The 22,032-nt window shown below is 33.4% G+C and overlaps 1 protein-coding gene and 1 long non-coding RNA gene across 4 annotated transcripts in view; one reads left to right on the top strand and one right to left on the bottom strand.

Moving 5' to 3' along the window:
* Window positions 1-22,032, bottom strand: part of LOC145973514 (uncharacterized) — a 106,830-nt gene that overhangs the window by 7,653 nt on the left and 77,145 nt on the right. The window contains exon 3 of one of the 2 annotated variants that reach the window (XR_014439496.1): window positions 4,164-4,349. The exons of the other annotated variant lie outside the window; for it this stretch is intronic. This is a non-coding gene — a long non-coding RNA (uncharacterized LOC145973514). Of the gene's footprint in view, window positions 1-4,163; window positions 4,350-22,032 lie in introns of those variants that run through there. 2 annotated transcript variants of the gene reach the window in all.
* The window catches only part of Ptp36e (protein tyrosine phosphatase 36E), a 67,131-nt gene that overhangs the window by 5,206 nt on the left and 39,893 nt on the right, over window positions 1-22,032 (top strand). For both annotated transcript variants that reach the window (XM_083102972.1, XM_083102973.1), the window contains exon 2: window positions 11,168-11,441. In XM_083102972.1, coding sequence (XP_082959098.1) covers window positions 11,168-11,441 — 274 coding nt within the window. The remainder of the gene's footprint in view (window positions 1-11,167; window positions 11,442-22,032) is intronic.

Below are 22,032 nucleotides of genomic sequence, written 5' to 3'. Positions count from 1 at the left end.
TATAAAATAAATATATACATGAATAATTAAAATATATATATATATATATATATATATATATATATATATATAAAATAAATATATACATGAATAATTAAAATATATATATATATATATATATATATATATATAAAATAAATATATACATGAATAATTAAAAAATATATGTATAACTAAATATTATAATTTATAAAATCATTAATGATTTTATTCCGATCTGTACTAATTTTATTTGTATTTTATATGTGTTCATGTTCGTAAGTTTAAAATAAAAGATTTTTTTTTAATTAATAATTGGAACAAAGTTTAAAATAAGACATTTTTTTAAATTTATAATATGTATATTTTGCAAAATAAAAAATTATAAATAAATATATTTGCATTACATAGAATTACTTTATATTTCATGGAATTGTTTCGTATTACGTCGCATTACTTAGAGTACATGGTGCATTACATGGAATTACTTGAAATTACCTGATAATTCGCAATACATGTACAAATTTTTAGTCAGTGAGACACCTCTTGGCTCTAGTATGCCATCAAACGTCTGCTTATATCAAACGTAGTAAAGTGTCGCACGATTTTTTCCCCTTTTTTTTTAAATCAAAAATTTTTCAATAAATACGAAATTGAAATATTTCGTTGGAGAAGATTTATCGAAAAGTTGCAAAATTACATTCCTATTTTATGGAAAAAATTTTAAAGATTTTAAGTCAATAATTTTAAGGAAATAAGTATAATCAAGGGTAAGAGGAATTAGAATCAATAAATTTTAATGGATTATAGTGAAGCGAACTCTTTAGTAGAAATGGAACAAAGATATTAAATATTATTTTCTAGAACCCCTATTATTCTTATTAATTTATTATAAAGTTGCTAATGCATAAACATGCCTTTTATATACGTGTGTGTCGCGCGTGCACATGATTTAAGTGTCATAAGTGATGCACGGCTTGTGAAAATATCGACGAGTGGTCTAGGCATATCGGAAAATTCGAGATACTCGCGTCTAGTGGACCTCGTAGTGTTGGCAATATTTTCTGCCAATATTCTGCGAAATACTCGAGTCGTAATTTATTTCTAGTTATTGCCGAATTCCATTCGCGATCGCTTCTAATATATGTCGCATATAAAATTATGATATAGAAATCACATAATATATTATGTGATATAAAAAAATATATAATTATAAATTTTATGTATAATAAAAGATATTTTAACATGATATAAATATAAAAGTTTATTAGTTATTATAAATTAAATTATAAATTTTATAAATTATAAATTATAATATTTTAATATAATGTAAATATAAGGGTTTATCAAAATTATTGCGAATTGCGTTCTTCAAACATCTAAGAATTCTTCGTTTTTCGCATAAAGATTTCCAAATTTCCAAATTTGAGAATTTCTCTTTGCTCTAAAAGTGACTTAGATATTCAGAAGAGAAATCCAAACAATAGCTTTCATGTGAGTGTTTGCGGCAGCAAGTGTCGCGTCAATTGTTGACTTCGCCGCAAATCTTTCGTTTAATGTTTACGCCAGTCATTTCAAAGTAAGATACCTACTAAAGTGAAGGTAATAAACTGAATTGATTCTATTCTATATTTTCAGTATTGATAGTTATATCAGGTTTTCAATATTTTGATAACTATATATTTTTATATCGATCCAATTACAGATCTAACAATTTGTAGACGTAACTTTATATCTTTCGCAATAATAACTTTCATAGTAAATGATCGATCGATCATCGTTTAACGAATGTTGTTAATTCTTGTACTAACAAAGGAGATAATAAACAATTATATCGCGTCTTATATAAAATGATCGAGTTATTAAAGAAATGTATGATTAGACATATGATTAGTTTCAACGTCTTAAGAGAATTTTAAGGGAACATTCGATGTCCAGACTTTGAGTATCTGACAATTGGCGAGTATGTTTATCCAGGCCGGGAAAGAAATCCATCGTCGTAAATTTATCATTTTATTTACACGCATCAGCGACTGCGTTTGCCGACGAATGCGAACTCCGAGCGAAAGAAATATTCCGGATATATGTGCGAGTAGATAGAATAGAAGTGGAGGAGGCAATATGACGTTCAATGTATCGCTCGATTTTTCGCAGGGGGTGACTGCCTTCTGACAAACGGGGGATAGCGGAGGGAGAGAATCGGTCGGTTAAAAATGCCAGTTATTTGCGCGTCCTTATATTTATGACCGCCTTATATATCTCGCAGGCACTCTCGCAGGATTTATCGTCGGTTTTCGTTTCGCTACTGATGCTGATATATGTACGCCGAAACATTAATTCCCCTCAATTCTTATCTCCCACCCTTCATCCCCGAGTCGCCGAATTATTTTCGGCGAGATTCCGCGCACCTGATTCATACGCAATTTAAATTATTAGGCCGAGTAATCTGAGATGCGTGAACGATTATGCGAGTCGGAGGACGCGGAGAGAAATCACGATAATAAGACGAAATATCGCCTCTGATCGATCATGTGAGTTTTCGAAGAGAAGAGAAGAGGATACATAAATAACTGGGATTCTCTTTAATTTTGTTGCAAGTTTTATTCCCTCCGCGGATCATTATCGTAATTTTCTAAATGTTTGCTTTATTTAATGATGATTATGATTCGTGAGAAGCGTGTTGAATGCGACGTACTGTATATCATGCGAAATTACGACAGTAAATTGCATAATTAACGAAATGGTATTAAATTACTCGCCGCGTTGCCTGTTACACGTGTCCGATTATATTATGTACACAAATTTACCAAGCAACAAAGTTTATTGTATGGAATATAGAACTTAAGTGGATAAAATTATAAAAGATGTTATTAACAAAAAGGAAAAAATTAAATAAAAAATTATATAGATATTTTCATGTAATTAAATTATCATGAAATTAAACTCTTTTATAATTATTCCAATGAGATTAAACATTTCGAAATTCACTCTTGCAATAACGAGAAACGTTCTCGTCATCGATCTCTATATGGGTCAGCTATTTTATTGCATATTTAAAATAAAATACAAAATAATATAATAATAAAGCGATCGCATGTCTCGATAAAGAGAAGAAGAATGCCTTTCAAATTACCGGTATTACATACGAATGTAATTCTGCAGAGTGGTTAAATATATGTATATATGTGAATTCCATATGATTATCGATTGTGTATTCGCATGCGTTCCTGCAAACGTATAAATCCGACTACTATTCAGTGACGAGCATTAAGAGCGGCCAACCAGCCTGAGAGAGCTGTAACTCTCCGATTTAAGCGTTTATGTGATTATTATTCAGTGATAAATCGTCGAAATACGCAGCATCTCGCGGGAAAGCCTGTAATCCGTTTTGTTAATTAGCGCGTGAAAACGATTCGACCCCAGAATTTACAGGCCTAGTTGTTGTGGGTGCATCACGCTTGTTCTGTCTTCTCTTTAGAAACGCGACACGTTCTCTTCTTATCTTGATCGTGTTTCAAAGGTAACGTTAGCCATGTCCTTTGACGCTTGTAACGGCGACAATCAAGTTGTAATTACAATCGAGCTTATATCACTTGGCGAAAATTTCGCAAAGTAAGCTTTTTCGAAACATTTACAAATATGCTTTTTGAAAAAGTATCTAACGATTGATTCATATCAAAATTTCTAAAGAAAAGAAACAAGACTCTACATGATTCTAGAATATTTATATTAATGAGATATTTATAAGAGTAAACAAAAAAATTCTCTTTATTTAAAATAAAAAATCCCTTTATTTAAAATAATAAAATTATTATTCTCTTAATTTTCTTTTAATTACAATAGAAGAGGAAAAAAAATTGTATTTGGTAATAATAGAGGCAAGAATACGTGACTGCAATTTTTCACGAAAGCGGAGATTGTGATTCCTGCTGTCGGATCGAGTGCGCTCATCGACTTTCATATTTGTGAAACTACATTTTTATATGTAGAAGATATGCTTAAAAGACATGTGCACAATCGAAAAAATCGATTTCGATTTTGGATTTGTACCTTTAATACGAAAGTTTCCTAAACTCGATGTCTTTTACAAATTTACTTTATTATTCTTATCAAAATTATAAATGATCATTAGGATATACGATATCGATTTTTAAAACTAATTTCATCTATATAAATTTGTTTCGAATAAATGATTATAAATGGAACCGATGAATAGAGATATAATCTCGGCATGACGTACGAATTTAAGCTAGTAGACGCAGAAGGTTGTGGACCAGCCTTGCCAGTGGATTAACTTGTTATATGAGCAGACTGTCATCTGTGTACTTTACAGTACAATTATTCGCATCTTCAAGATTCGCGTTGTTCCTCTAAATAAATATATATATTGAATTATAAAATTAATTAATTTATAATTGTCATATAATCTTCTATATTTAACGTAAGAGAAATTCTAATGATAATAATTAAATCTCTCTCTCTCTCTCTCATCTTAATCTTATGTCTTTAAATCCCTCAATGAATTATCTTTCTTACAAAAATACAAATTTGTTGAAAAATATAAAAATAATTTTTTTGAAATATTTTTTACCATATTTTTTTCCTGCTAAAGTGAATTATTTAAAAGAATTTTTCGAAATATAATTCCGGTTAAAACAGAAATGCTATTTTGCTTTGGTCATTCGATCATGACGCGTGCTGAGAGTAAATAAATGATTTCCGTCGTGCGTTGACTTGACGTGGAGCCAAACATCTGGGTTTTGTTTGCCATGCTTTATATTGATTTTGGAATCACACTGCAGCATAGTGATATTAGAACATCACGAGGAAACTTAAACCGAAAATTGTATCTTAGGAATTTTTCAATGATCTTTCAAGAAATGTGCTTGGTTGCAAAAATTATTTTAAAATGTAGACCGCATATTTAATTTTTTTTAAATTTCTGTTTATGTAAAATCATAAACGTATTATCGTTTCATAAAAGATCGGATTGACAATTGAATTTTTTAATAAATTGATATATATTAATTTAAAAATATTCACAAAAGTATGTTTTAACACGTACGGGCAATACACAATATGATATCTGATTATGGAGAGTCAAACACTGAATTGCAAAACTTTTCTAACAACTCTTATACAGCATTTCCAGCGACATTTGAAGATACATCTCGCTTGCAACAATATCAAAGTGAATCGGAGCTAAAATTGCTGCGATCGTTACACTTTTCCTTTGTGAAGTGGAACTGATAACATTGGCGTCAACACGTTCAATGCGTTTGTATCCGGCGGAACAACGATAACAGCCTCGAACAAGAATGCAGAGGCCGATATACTGGTCAATAACCGGCCTTCGAAAGAGGCAAGGGATTTTTCTTGGCAGGGAAAGGGGGATAACTGCTTACAAAACGTTTAAAAATATTCGCGACGAGATCGCACGAATGCCCACGCGGAACCTTGAGAACTTTCCTCATGAGGCTGTCGGACCCTTTCTCGTTATTTACGAACTTTCCGAAGGAAATGCCGCGAATTATTCCGAGACATATCGCCTTGTTTACCGCTGCTCGTAATATATTTGAGAAAAAAATTCTCTCGCGTACTTATTTGTCTCTGCGCGTAATGTGCAATTTTCGTTCTCGTAATTCTAATTTAAACATGTCTCTGCTCTTTCCTTTAGATTTATATTGCAAATAATTATGTTTGCGTATAACGTCTAATGTAGAAGCAAAAAAATATCATACGATTATTGCAAGAAAATTATAATGAGTGAGAGAAAAAAGTAATAAATGTAGAAAAATGAATCTACGTACACCTCCTTTTTTCCTATTAAATAAAATTGTTATAGACTGAAAAAGTATTGATGTTTTGTTATTTTAGTTCGAGAGAAATCGAATGGTATTAAGATCTTATCTTAGGAATACGAAGAGAATCCATCGCTGTAGAAAATCAAGTCGCGTAATTGACATGAAGAAGCGATTGACTTCACCTCGAGCGTTTTATCGATTTTTTCGCGACTGCTAGGTCCAATAAAGGCGACGCGATCGTATAACGATTCTCGCTGTTCATTTCCATCAACTTATATATATAAACGCCATATGAAAAAGGCTTATTCGAAAGTGCCGGATGTGAATGCGTGTTGTTTGCGTATGTTTACATATATGCAGCACACACTTGCTGTAAAATTATAGCAGTGCAATCGCTCGAGAAAGAATCTCACGCTCTTTCTTACAGAGCGATAAATAAGAACTACGAAAGTTTTGCCAGGGCACGTTCGCGAATGTAAAGAGAAGTGAAACGCAAATGAGAGCAATTATAATCCTCGCGCGAGCACCAAGCAGAACTTGGAGTCCTATTTAAATTTACAAAAGGAGTACCGCTTCGAGCGAGAACCGAAGACCTTGTAAGATTCACTCACGAAAATAAGTTAGCTTGCATCGTTGTACAGATTTAAAGAAATTTCACTGATTTTGTATACGTTTGAAAATTAGATTTTTCTTCTTGATAGATCGAAAAAGAATTTTTTTTAAATTGAAATTAGAATACGATAGAGATTTTGTGAAATTATTCTCATCCGATCGACGAAAGTTATTAAAAGCGAGCAAAGTATGCAAAAACGATAATTAACCCACCTCGCGTATTTTCCTAGAATTTTTCCCAGGTTGAAGAAATACGCGCAATGGTGCAGTATGTTGCATACATGAATAATTCATCCAAAAGTTAAATCACGAGACACCGAATTAAATTTAATCAGTGGGTAAATATAATATACAGTTAACGAACATCGTAAAATATAACATACAGTTAACGAACATCGTAACGATAATGATAAATTACCGGAATAATGTACGAATATGAAGAAATTAATCTGGAGCAGAGGAAGTTGCGTAACATCCGGTATGCGGTTGCGAAAATCGTAATGGTCTATGCGAAGAGAAAGAGAGAGAAAGAGAAAGAGTACTATCTTAGTCGATGTTTTTGCGAGTATTTTTGTACTACCATTCCCTCCCACCACCTTTCTAGCTGTCAGACGATAAAATAAAGTCGAGGATTCCTAAAGAAGCAAACGGTATATCGTAGGCAAAAACAATATATATCTTGGCAAAGGGATATGAAGGAGAAAAAGAGACGACGTGGTTTTCTCGCCCTTCTACGTCCGCCCTCAACGAAATGATGGCTCGTCTGGTATTAAGTACTTTTGAGTTCTAATTTATTACCCACCGCGTTTTGTGAACGAGAGGCAAAACACGATTAAGTACATCCATCGAATAGTTTATCGCGGATAATAAAGATCCCGATAAACGAGCCTTGTACATTTTGATAAACGACTTGTTTAAGCGCCGATGGTGATTAATGTATGCAAAAATCATTTAATTAAGTTAGCGCCATTAATAATTATAGTTAATGCGTTATCAACGATCAACATCTAAATTATAGCTCGACAAAATGTATTGTTAGCTTTTTCCGTTCGATCGAGCATAATCTTTGCTGCTTAATTATTAATTGATTTAGCTATTAGAACGCGATCGAAATTTAGATACAGAGAAATAAATTGTTAATTGTAGTTTTCGGTCGATTAAGCAAACAAAGGGCCATCCTTTCTCTCTCTCTCTTTCTCTTTCTCATAATATACATATTACAAAATTATTAATTGTAATCATTAGCTAGCGCATAGTTATTTAAAAAAAAATTATATTTAATATATTGATATAAATTTAAAAAATGTACAAATAATTTAAAAGTTATGAAGCATCAGATACAAAATTTTATTGAATTTTATATATATGATTCTTATTTTTATTTACACTCTACACATTTGGTAAAACGCATTACTTTGATGCATGTATTTGCATACGAAGTTCGATCAATTGAGTATATAGAATCACTGTTTAATTGCACACTGTAATTAGATGCTGCCGATATTCTATTAACTCGCGTTTGTGTATTTAATCGCATTCAACTTGATAGAAATTACGAAAGAGCCCGGGAAATCAAATTCAATCGCGATGAAACGATTCTAACTTTCTTGAAAACACACGCCGCGTACGGATAGATAATGTTGAAGTTGTTTCATGCCATTACAACGGAGATCCATCATCGGACGCGACGGTGACGGATTAAACTCGTGAGTATCAGTGCGACGTAATTCGATAATTATATATGGAGATCGAATACACGTTACGCCGATCGATCGAAATTTTCCGCGACCGAGATCGAACAGCTGCGAAAGAAAGAAATTTGCCCCAGTTGCAGCACTAATTTAAATACTTTTAGAAGAAATCGTATTGTCCACTTCTCCCTTCTTCCCTCTTTTCTAACTTCTTTTCAATTTCTTGCCGATAAATTAAGAGGTGCGGTGCTAAGTGTACAATAAATAATGCTTCCGTGAAAGTTGCGTCAAAACATGGACATCTCTATCTTTACTTTTATAAAAACTTTTCAGAAATACACACATATATATATATATAAGTTCTAAATTGCATTTTTTATTAGCTTCTTTGATTTGCGCCTTTCTCAAAAATTCGATTTGATTAATATGAACGGAAAAAGATACAGTCATATTTACATTATATATCAAAACGGTTCGTCATTATTCGTAGAGGCACATATTTTTGCCTGTGAAGGATTAAAATATTTTGAGCAATTTGCATGAGAGATTTATTACGAAGCTTTGTGAGAAATATCGTCTCTACAAATTGTTCCTTTTAGAAGCCGCGCGTGTTTCCGAGTCCAAGTAATCCGAGTTATCCTGCGCGCTAGGGAAAATGAATAAGGGAAATTCAGCACTACATCGAGGAAGAAATAGTTCCTGCATCTTGTACTAATTGCATGTGCATAATAGTTCAATTGTATCATACTAGCAACTATACGCGAGATAGTTTTCCTAAACTTTCATGTGTTGAAAATTATTTTGTTCATATACATGCATATATATGCATATATATTCGAAATAAATAAAAGTAAACTTTAAAGATAAGTCTCCCTTATGTGAATCTCGTTAAAAATGCATTAGAAGTGTAAAATATAAAAAATATTCATGAGATTTAAATATTGTATTAAAATAAGAGAGAAAGAATTAATTTAATATAAAAGACATTATAAGAATAGCATTTGTAGTTAGGTTCTTAATTTGTTAATTGACACTCTGTATATCCTCAATTAAAAAAGTTATGTTAGACCCAGTAAAGTAACTTTTAATAGTATTATATATTCTCGGATTTTCCTGGATGCAAATGCGATTAAAAGTACATCGTTGCTAATAGAAACTGGAGGGACATGGGCAGCATTTACTGAATGAAACGCAATGAATGAACAAGACAATCATAGAATATTATCTTGTCAATAGACTCGATAATTACAATAAGAGAATTCTAAAGAGTAGCAAAGTTGTTAAAAATTTTTTTAAATGAGAATGTGATTATAAACAATATAAGTTGTAAAAATTTTAAAATATATATTTAAAAATATATTTAAAAATTTTATATATCTATATATATAAATTTTTTTAATAAATTAATTTGGTATTTATTCTAATTATTGTTATACTTAATCTGTATCTCTTTTTTATTATAATATACATAAATTAATTAGATACGCATTACTTAAATATAACAACCATTTACAGCATTTTTTCGAATAATTAGAAAAATTTCCATATTAAAAATTTTTTGTAACTTTCTACTGTTGTAAATTGAAACTAAATACTTTTCGAATTTAATCCATTAATATTACGTTTGGTTACTGCGTGAGAATAATAATTTTAGAGAAAGTGTAGCCTACCAAAATTACTTAGATACATGAATAAGATGTAACGAGTGTTTCAAACCATAATTTCAAGTATATTCTTAAAATAATAACAGTATAATAATTATTTTTTCATAATGTTTCTCTCATTATTTAGTTATTGATTGGATTATATTATTATCAGATTAAAATTAAATGGCACTGGCACTTAACTCGTTAACGCCATTTTTTGGTGTCCGAGAGCGAGACCGAGGGCACGCAGGTTATTAACTTATTACGCCGCAGCGATAAATATAGTCGTCGGGGAAACACACAGGAAATACGACGCGCGATTTTCTGCGTCACGTTGTCAGCTGACCGTATCCGGTCGTCTCTATTTTCTACCATGTCACGTGAAACGATCAGTGGGCTGAGATCGCTATTTGCTTTAGACGCTTGTCTGCGAAATTCAGTAACTCGCTTGAGGAAAGGAGAAATTTTCCGGGAAATGATTAAGAATAATAAGCCCGTTCACGAGGATGCATAATTACGTCGTCGCAAATGTCTTTAATAAGTCCTGTCGCATTCGAGCATTAGTATTCGTTGTCGCTTGAAATATATGTTCTCCGGGAAATGCGAGAGCCGCATCATCTCATCGTTTCGGTTGATGCTTCTCACTTCCTTGGTCGCTCTCATCAACATGCTTACGCGTCACTCGGCATGCTCCAGGACGCGATGGATCGTAACGAGGACAATGATAATCCTTCGGGGAACAGTGTGTATAACATACAAACAATGTCGATCGCCGCTTAACGTTGAACATATAGGCTGTCTGCATGTAAATATTGAAGGATTAATATTCGATATCTCTTTTTCGATGTTTATCTTTCTTTTTCGTACGAGAATGGCGAGGAATATATATGTATTAAATTCGGTTAGTGCACTTGTAAAGTTGTATATGTATGTGTATGTGTGTTTGGTTAAGGGATTCAATGTATTTATATCATTTATGTACCTTAACTATATTTTTTAAATTTAAACTAGAAAACTTTATTTTATTTTAATTACTATTTTTGTATTTTAAAATGTTTAAAATGTCAATCTTTAACTTTATAAAATACTTCTAAATTTTGTGTCGCTTTAAAATTAATTTAATCAATTGTATATAAAAGGATTTGGAAATATTAACTTTAGAAATATTAACAATTTTAAAGAATCAAAGTATCATTACAAATATATGTACAGAATTAAAAATCTTTTGAAAAACAAAATAAAATAAAGAAAAATTATTTTTAATAAATAAATAAAATTTAAATTTCAAATAAATTATTCGTTCTTTTATTTCTTTTGTGCACTTTCTCTGTTCGTACAAATACTGTGTTATGCATTTATATACATTTTAGTACAATCTAAACCGATGTAATTTATAATTTTATTAATTTTGCTCCCTTTCGTTGTTTTTTTACAGAACATGTCGTCTCTACGAACGCAATCGACTAGCGGTGGCGTTCTCGGTTTGAGCAGCATCGGTTCCGATCGTACAGGCGCGACTTCGATTGCCGCCGGTTCCCATTCGCATTCCCACTCGCACAGGAAGCATCATCATCATCACAGAAGCAGAAGCGCGCCCCGAGCCCCGGAGAAACCGCCCAGAAAGCGTCACCTAAATCCCGGACAGAGTCTCGCCTCCATTCCCAGTCAGATCAAGTTGTCTATGCTGAACAGCGGCCTCATCTCCTTCGGTGAGTCGACTATTCAATTCCGTTCTACTTAATGAATCACGCCCCCTCCGAGTTAATCCCAGACAATACTAATGACTGAGAGACGGACTTTGCGGATAGAAAATTTAAAGAGAGACGTTTCAATTGTCCTCTTTATTCCTCTTTGTTGTTTTGCGATTTACGCGCGAAATAAACGCCTTCGCATTTATACGAATTGTAAAATTTGCACAGCACGAGCAGCAGGAGAATGAATTAAAAAAAAAAAAAAATATTTGACGCTGTTTATCGATAATTTCGAATGCAGTGTCACGAAATAGTTTGAAAAATGAAAATACGGATCCGGTCTTGTGACATTTTACGATATTTTCATTAATGAATTATTGACACGGGCGAGACGCGCGCATGCGATATTAACTACGCATGTGCTTTATATATTTTTCATACATCGGCATGTTAAATTCATGTTCACTCTTTCAGCTATGAAATCGTCGTGAATAAAGTATAATACAATAAAACGGCAAATAATAAATAAATGTTTCATTGTAATCGAATGGAATGTATTGTTTAAGTATTATCTTCGTAAATACATAAATATATACAGGGTGTTCGGAAATTCAATCGACAAATTTTCAGAGATTGTCGGGGGCACCATAAGAATCATTTTTTGCAAATGAACCTGGGGTCGGAAACGTGTCATTACATCGCTACGGCATACGGAGTATTAGAAAGAGTCGGGACCTCGAAATATCACAAAAAATAGAAGTTTTACAAAAAATTGTTTTAAACAAAAGTTGTAGGGTGTAAAAAGATCTATTTACTGGCGCCATGTGTTTGACCTTGGATGGCGTCGCCAAGGTCACGACAAGGCCACCTTGAATTTTTGAAATGGAACCCTCCACTTTTTATTGCATATTAGAAATCAGAAATAAAATACTTTATTTTCTAGATGATGATTTCAATCGGATACGTGCTTTAACAACAGTGCACAACAGTACTATTTGGAGTACAAACTCAAGTCTACAAAAAAATGAAGGTTTTTATTTGCTCGAATGTCTATAATAAAAAATGGCCCAAAATATCATACGCATCGGTTATAAAAGTAGATCCACCATCATTTACCACTTCTACCTTCATTCGCGGATAATAATACGATAGCTACAGTCGTCGACTTATCAGGAAAAACTTTATAACTTCAATAACTTCGAAACGGCTTACTTAAAGTTGGTAAAATTAGTGCTTTGAAAAGGTCTCGAGAAGGGCTACAAGAATATGCAATAAAAAGTGGAGGGTTCTATTTCAAAAATTCAAGGTGGCCTTGTCGTGACCTTGGCGACGCCATCCAAGGTCAAACACATGGCGCCAGTAAATAGACCTTTTTACACCCTACAACTTTTGTTTGAAACAATTTTTTGTAAAACTTCTATTTTTTGTGATATTTCGAGGTCCCGACTCTTTCGAACACTCCGTATGTCGTAGCGATGTAATGTAATGACACGTTTCCGACCTCAGGTTCATTTGCAAAAAATGATTCTTATGGTGCCCCCGACAATCTCTGAAAATCTGTCGATTGAATTTCTGAACACCCTGTATATAAATATACGAGAAACTACGCCATATTCGCGTTGAAATTACACAGATTTCCGCGTCGGTGTTATAAATACATTTCCAACGTAACGTCGAAATAAATTTTATGCATTCAGGCCGGGGAGAATCCGAAGGCATTTAACGACTGCGCAATTGACACTCGGTGAAGAACATCAAGCGCATAATTCAATGAAGCTGTGAAATGCTCCCTCGAGGCCTTTAGAGACATATTAGAAGCTTTTAGCTTCTAGTCGGGCTCACTGTTTCATCGCCGGCATATCATTTTATGAAACTTTTCCGTCCGGCATTTTGTATCACGTGAATACAAAAAAAAGAGAAAAAGTTATATTCTCTTTCTTCCTTGGAACGATGAACGAGCGCGTATCTCTTTTGAAAAATATTTCAATTCTTTTTTTAAATTTCCCAGCTTTAATTTTGCATTGTTCGCAACCCGGAAAAATCAAAGCTCCTACGGCATTAAATTCTCGCTAGCCTTTCAATTGCGAACTCTAGACTCTCGAGAAGAGACTCATTGTACTCTAAATCTTTTCAGAACTCTCGAAAGCTTCGCGCTAAAACTTGGAATAATTTTCGAGGGATTGAAAATCTCGTAACTTTGAGGATTTTTGCGATCTGTGTCAGAGATTTTGTGATACCCTGGCAAAAAAGAAACTCGCGATTCAATTTGAAAACGAGCTATGTTGTAAAAGCGCTCAGTAATATTATCAGAAAGATCAGAATTATATTACCTTTATGGAGAATTGTCTTCAAATTATTAATGTCTCACCGGATTTTAAAGTACCTCTTCAATATTTTTTCATAGATGTACAATGAATCTCGTTCTGTCGATCTGAATAGGAAATCTTCCATCATTAGCAAGTCAACATTGACGTCGCTTTTCGATCCATATCTGTAATGACGATTTGAGATATCTTTTGAATTCTATAAGTGAAGTATAAAATGCAAACATCGAACAGTAAAGCTTTCTCGAATGGACCATCGTTCTTAATGCATATTGTTTAAATCACATAAAAGCGCTTTCATGCAGCAAACCAGTTATTGAGTAATATTGAAAGGAAAATAATAACAATTCAATGCACACAAAAGGTAGAAGAATTTATCGAAATAACATGACAACTAATTTATCACAAAGACAAATCATAATAATAACGCAGTGCAAATATTCGCCATTTAACTTTGATTAATATAATTTTCAAATGTTTTACAACTCGTGCGGTGGTTTTGATTCGGAGAGGCAAAATACGCGTTAGAATTACACTGTCAATAAATTCAATTGTTTGTGGGAAAGAGTAGCTAGAGGGTATATTTGTTATACTTCAACAGCGTCCTTACGAATCGTTGAATCGCCCGGGAAGATAAACATTTGGGGGGCGCCGGAAATTTCATCCAAAGTATAAAGAGAAAGAAAGACGGAGAGAGAAAGAGAGAGAAAGAGGTGGGAAGACTGTTTATCCTCAGGTGTAATCAGACGAATGACGTATCTGCCTTGACACCTGCCATCGTCACGCAAGAAACCAATTAACGCGGGCGTTTCTTCATTCAACGGATAGATAACGCTTTAATGGGTCATTAAAGACCGAGCGTTATATATTATCGCGAAAAATAAAAAACTCTTAAGAACGTTAAAGCTTAACGTTTAACCAGATAGCGGATCATTTATATTTTCTCGCTTTCATCGCGAAGAAGGCTTACGCGCGTTATTTTTTTCAATGAATAAACATTTCCCGTTGTCGATGTATATGAATGGCGTTGTCATTTTATTCGAATGGACAATGTGACCGAGATATGTTAATCATCGTTTGAGACAATAACACTGCCAGTTACGCATTTTCAATTGTATCGCGCTTCTTGACGTGTATTTTTTACTTTCATACGACAGACCGTTCCCCGGAAAATGATGAGACTTTCTTAATGAAAATAATACAGAAAAAAAATAGAATAAGGGAAGTCTTACGCAAACATTGCATCAAATACGCATCTAAAGTGAATATGTGTGATAGCCGGCTCTTTATTGTTGTCTAAAATGATTAATTTCTCATATCGTGTCGATGTATCTCATACAGTTTAAAGAAGATAGTGAGAGAAACGTAAATCTCTCGTATCAGTTTTATTTTCAGAAATGTGAGAGCGCCCTTGAGCATTGTAAATGGCTTCATGCATTTTTACAGCCTTGTAATGAAAACTTTTCTCGCGCAGGGCGAGCGAGAATGTTGAAATCGTACGATATGTGCGACATTCCATTTTATGTCGTAAGGGGGACAGATATTTCTGATTAAATCGCGGTTGTCTTTCATTCTGTAAGAGAAAAAGAGAGAGAGTTAACGCGTTAAAGTTTCGCAGTTTTAAATGGAAAAATAGTCCTGACTCACTAAACGTGAATTAAATCACGAATATTGCCGTTACTGCGGTTTGCATTTGATAAATTATGTATTGTTTGCTAATAGTAAATGATGTACGGCTTATAATAATTTTCGGCACCGTTCTCCCTCTCCCAAGGGAACAGTATAAACACTAAATTATAATTAATAAATTATGTATGTTTTCGTATTTTTTAAAAATAGCTTAAATGACGCGAAATTAATAATTGTTTAAAAAAAGCTTAAATGACACTTAAAAATATTAAAACAAATACAAGTTACCTCTCTACTGCTTTATCACCTTGAGTTTGTTGAAAATGTTTGGCTTCGATTTACGGATTACTCGAACTTCGGGAGGAAAGAAGAGCGTAGGAATGTGTTGCGATGAAGAGAGAGAGATGCGGTGCATCTCGGATATTTTTAAACCGATGCATCTGAGAGGCTCACGCCGAACTGCATAACATTTGGTCCGCAATGTGATGCTGCTGTCACACGACGAACAAAGTTAGTTGATCTTGACACAAATGCGAGCGATCCATTGCCACGAGCAAGTTGTGCCTTAGCATCATCGTCATCGCCATCGTCGTCGGTAGCGAGCCTCTTTCGCAACGGAAATAAAACGACGCTTTTCCGAGTTGACTCATCCGACCTACGTCCGTGAACCGGATGCGAAGTACAAGCATGACGACTACCACATTGCATGACGACGACGACAGGCTGGAATTTGTTGGAGCACTTGACCTCTTAGCGAGCTCTCAGTACACATATGTTATGCATATGCATCTCGTAAACGAGTTGTCCTTTTTGACGAATTTTTTTTTTAAGAAAGCTCTTTAGTAAAATTGAGAAAACTATTAAGATAGATTAAGCACCTGCTTTTTCTTTATCTTTTTTACAACCCCAAGAAACATATTAATGAAGAAAGTTTACGTGGGAAAAAAATTTGTGTTGATTTTTATTGATGTGGAAAAGTTTCGTCATTAATTCCTATAGAAAGATCAATATATTCACGAGCGTAATTAATAGTTCGCCAAGAAAATAATTAATGATATAATTATTAAATTAATAATTAATTTCTTAACATAAATATCTTTTCATATAAAATACAGGGAAGCGAGAATAATGATTTGATGTATATTGTTTTTTAACCGCAAATTTCTTAAAACTGTAATGTGATGGAGCAATTTTAAAAATCGGAATCGTAAAAGAAATTGCGAGAAATGATCATTATTCTTTTCTTTTTTATTGAATTGTGTATAGTCGACATATTACATTTCGAACCATATTAGCATAAATACGAGATTATTTACCGACAAACAATTCTCCAGTTGCAATGCAAACAACGCGAGTAAACTCGATCTAATTATTGCGTGATTATCGGGTATCGAGTCGGCTGCATAATCATACGGGGAGACGCGTATTATACAGTCGAACGATATCCTGTCGGTGACACGAAGTAAACGATGCGTGCGTTACGCGCAATAACTGATACTAGGATTTTATTTGCACATCCACTTAAACGAGAGAGTTTATCCTGACTAAATGCCCGCGCGCGGCCTGAAGCCTATTAACCCATTTTCCCTGGCGCGATACCGGCTGAAAACAAGTCCATCGGACATCCACCTGCGAATGACAGAACGGGAGAAAAATGTGCGTGACAAACAATTATCTTTCTGCCAAAATAACAAATGTGGAAAACGCATTTCCTATACATATATACACTGAAAAAAATCATTTGATTGTACCAACAAGACATATATGATAGAAGGCATTTTAATAAACCAAGCAGAATTTCTAGTTGTCACGATAAGATACTTTGATTTTTTATAATTAGAACGCTTAATAGACTTTATTATAAGGATTTTTTAGTATTTTCTAGTTGGATTCTATATTTTATATCTATTAATAGAGAGTAAATTAATAGTAAAGATATAGAATAGTAAATAACTTTTTGTTATATTAACTATGGACACAGTGATGGCATTTTTTTTTTAATTTAATATTATTACCAAGAAAATTTGGTAAATTTAACAGAAAGAAATTAATCATTTTCTGATAATTCCTAAGGAATTCTGATTCGTCCATTTATATATATATCTTTTTATGTTATTTTTTCAAAATTTTCAATACCATAAAGTCTCTTTGATCATCTCATCCAATTTTGACAGAACAAATAATTAAACTCAAGCATTAAATAAATAAATAAATAAATAAATATATATATATATATATATATATATATATATATATTATATAATATTATTATTTTATCATATAATATTAGTGTTGCTTTCTTTTTCTACTTTTTTTATTATGACTTTCCTGAAGTTTTCATGTTATGCTTGGCAGATACTTCATCAAAATGTAAATCTATAATAAATCTGACTTGGCGGGAGAATCTTTTCTTTCGAGAATAATCTCTCGCGTTGGAAATTGTCGGCTCACGCTCTCACGATGCACGACGTGCGTACATTACCCCGTAAGATCGATCGATTCTCTTTGCAAATTGGTAATTCTGATTACTGGGCATGATTGGATATCTATTCGATCGATGTGGTGACGGATGGTGCGTCGAATAAACCGACCGGCGAAAATAACTCGGCAGCGAAAATCCCTCCCCGCGCGACGCACATCTCCGCATCTGCCGAAGTTTTGCAGAACGCTTGTATTTAGGGCGTCGAGATAAAACGAAAATATATTTCTCTCGCCGGTGTGTATGCGGTTTCAAGAGCGCTTTATAAATAAATCGTAGCCGGTTAAGGTTGCGCCGCGCTATACCTGAGATACACGATAATTATTTCGTGTAATCGTCATAAAATGGCACGTGGCAGCTATCTCTATCTCTATCTCTATCGAGATTCGTCGCATTCGATTATCTCAATGTAATAGGAAAAATTTCAATTTTTTCCAGCTTACAAAGAATAATACAAAGATAATACGATAAAGTTGCGTCGAGCATCCCCTTGCGAATCCTGTTGTTTTTCTCAAAGTGAGGAAAATTGTACTGCCATTCGACTGCCTCGCATATGATACGAAATGCGTTTCATTCCCGTTGCTCGTTTTCTCTCTCTCTCTCTTCCTCTCTTCCTTTCTCGCTCTTTGTGGGTGGTCGTTAAGCCTCGACCACATTTATATTTACCTACCTACGACGCGGTATCTCGCGCTTTATTCGTGCCACCTGTTATTCTGTCGCATTTCGGAGGCTCGGCGGAAAGAGTCGTGCATTCCCGGCATTCTCGATGCATTCGTAACGTGGAATTTCCAAAAGAGAAGGCGCACACCTATACCTATCAGCCTATCCCGATGAAACGTATGTGTATGGTTGCGTATGTGGATATGTGTGCGTGTCGGTGTCACATTGTCGCCCAATGCTAAATGCGAACTTGTCGTGGAGCCAAGTAAGGCCAATTGCTGCATAATACCCGATGCTCGGAGTCAGCCGTTACCGACATAATGGCCGGTGCTTGCCATCGCATCGACACGTTTTCGCCGATTGTCACGACAGTGAAAATTGAGGCAGGAGGGAGGTTTATTTGCATCCCTGATACAAGTGCGATAATACGTAAAATGTTCGATATATTTTTCAAATGGACGCTCGTGGAAAATGATATTTTATGATTTTCAACTCTCTCTCTCTCTCTCTCTAAAAGACGAGATTATAATATTACATCGCTGATTAATTAATCGGATTTTCTCTCCTTTTCTCTCACGCGCATGAACATATTAAAGGAAAGTAAAATATTAAAAAAGAATTTATATCTTTTTAGGTAATACTTTTCTTTACATTTTTTATTACCTGTCACGAATGCAATTTCTTGCGGAAACAAGCTGCAGAGGAAAAGGGAGAAGCTTTTCTTTTTTCCATTTTTTTTTCTTTTGACTTAGCGTTAATACATTTCGCCCATCATTCTTGTTTTATCGAACTTTCACACGGTTGACAATATAATCGCAGAACTTCACTTCTGTGAACTTTATAGAATACCTGAGAATTTTTCTCGTCAGTAATCGATATCTTCCCCGAACAAAGCATCGGATGTAAGTCCGATACATATTCGTGCGATAGACGTAATATCGAACGAATGCAGGAAGTTGATACCGAGTTGCGTTCGATGACAAGATATAGACAGTGTAAGCGTCAATATACATGTGTGGGAGCATAGAATTGTCCCGTCGAACTCACGGAAGTCGAGGCATCTATGTTTATTGCCGCGACTATGTCCACATACAGTTTGGTTCATTGTACTTGCCAGACTTTAGCAACCGTGGCTGTGCAATAGTGCACGAGTATAGACGTTCAACAACTCGCGTTCAATGTAACGAATTTCAATAATTATAATGCAGATTCTGCATGTTAGATTGTCGCTGCGAAACAATATCATTGATATATTTCAATTCTAAATAGTAACGGGTCACTGCACTTGTCTGCACGGATCTCTCTTCAACTTGTAGTTGTGGAATAATACAGTGTACTAATATTATTTTACTACAGAAAGCAATAATACATCTTATTGTATTAAATATAGATATAAAAAACATTATATATAATTATAAATGTCTCGTATCAATTAAATACAATACGAAGAAAGGGAATGATTCGTGAAAAAGTAAATTAAAAATATAAAATACATTTTTTTCATATGAGATTTTATTTTTTCAATTTTAATTTCAATTTTCTCGAAAATAAATCTTTATGGGAAAATTTCATTTTAATATTTCTTATATAAAATCATTAATATTTTTTCTTGTTCATCATTAGTTACAAAACATGTATATATATATTGTATACATATTTAAAAGAAAAAGGACGAAAAAAAGAAGAAAATAAAGCAGGAAAATTTTAATCAAGCTCTCTTGTCGTCATTAATAAAATATACCGATTCACAGACATACAGACGTGTGGCGACAAAAATGAGTATGCGTGTCCACCGATAATTGATCGAATCATATCGAGCGATCGCAAAGTGAAACATACGTATCACGTTGCATCCGCGCACAATTTCGATCGAAAATTCTGATCCCTGTTCGGTCGCGCGCGCGATAATAAAGCGGCTGATTGCGAAATCAAATTAAATCGTGCACAAGCGCAATTCGATCGTTTAATCTAGCCCGAAGGCGCTACGAATACGAGCGAATTCATGGGAACGAATTTATCGCGTGACTTTATGTTTTCATTTAAGCGCGCGCGCTAATCTGGTCAATTTGCGGTTAATAATTGCAAGTGTAATTCTATTCAGTGACAAATAGAGATTTTTTAGTTATAATAATCTTATTGCGATCATATAAATAAATATCTGAAATCCGTGTTAAATAAATATGGAAAACTAAAGAATTACGAGAATTGATAATATTTTAATAGTTGCATAATTCTCGAAAATGATGTATTATTGTTATGCATGAATAACAATTGTCGCATATATTGATACGTGATATATTAATTTAAAGAAATAGAATTGATTTTGATAATTTATAACAGAGGAAAGATATTCAAATCAACATAAGTTCTTTTAAATCAATATAAATTTGATAATTATTTTCAATAATTGAGTGTTTACATTTTCTTAAAGTTGGTTCATATAATTTCTCATCAAAAATATGATTTTTATATTTCTTTTCATATGCTACATTGTTTATATGCTACATTAACTTGTATCAATAATATTCTTGAAATTAAAAATTTCTTCTTTATTAATAAATGTCTTTTTCTTTATTGTGAATTATATAATCTAAATAATATCTTTTTTTTTGAAAATGTTATGTTATTCTTTAATGTTTGTAGATTTCTAAAACTTGGTTTTTGCTTTCAGTTTTTATCGATTTAGAAAAAGCAGTTTCATCTCAGAGAGATCTTAATTTTTGCTTTAAAGTTTCAGAAAATTGAAATAATGTTATTAAAATTATAATAGAATTTCAGATAATCTTTAATAAATATCTATAGAAACCAATTTTCATTTTAAACTTTCCCATAAATGGCGGAAAATATAATGATTTTGATACTTTTTTTATCTACGCGACAAAATTATATCGCGATATTAATTTTATTAGCGAGCATTATTTTTTTAACACTATAATAAAAAATGAGTGTGGATTTTCTCGTGATTCATCCTGTATATGTCCACAATAAACCAAGAATCGTTTATCTCCGATAGAAAGGCCTTGCTTGAACCAACAACAAAGGGTCAATTAAAAACTCTCTTTGTCGAAAGTGAGCATCTTGCCTTTCTATGCGAAAACCACGATTCTAAAGCGGACCTTTATCCTTTCTTCCTTACTTTTTCCCATCATAAGTCGATCCATAATCTCCTTTTCATTCCTTATCTTTCTTCCTCTTTGTCTCTTTGTTTCTCTCTCTTGCTCTGACAGATATCTCTCTTAAATATTGCTTGGATACGTGAGTTTCTCTACGAGATATAAAATTCAAGACGCTTTCTCATTGTAAAGTGCATCTTAACTTTTCACGAGTCGCTCGTAACTTTATAATTTTCGCACCGAGAATGTAATATACAATGACCTGTTATAGCCTGGTCTCATCCGACATATAATTTTGCACATTTTCCGCTTGTTATATTATATATCTTTTTGCCTTTGATCGTGTCGATCATCTCACACAATTATTGAAAAAATATACTTATTCGAAACGTTTATTCAACTTT

This window comes from Camponotus vicinus, unplaced genomic scaffold (genome assembly GCF_025532165.1).
Source record: "Camponotus vicinus isolate PSW18456_S1 unplaced genomic scaffold, iyCamVici1.0 SCAF_6, whole genome shotgun sequence".
In the NCBI taxonomy this organism is placed as follows: Eukaryota; Metazoa; Arthropoda; class Insecta; order Hymenoptera; family Formicidae; genus Camponotus; species Camponotus vicinus.
The sequence above is the reverse complement of the archived record's forward strand: the minus strand, read 5'-3'. Positions and strand labels throughout refer to the sequence as shown.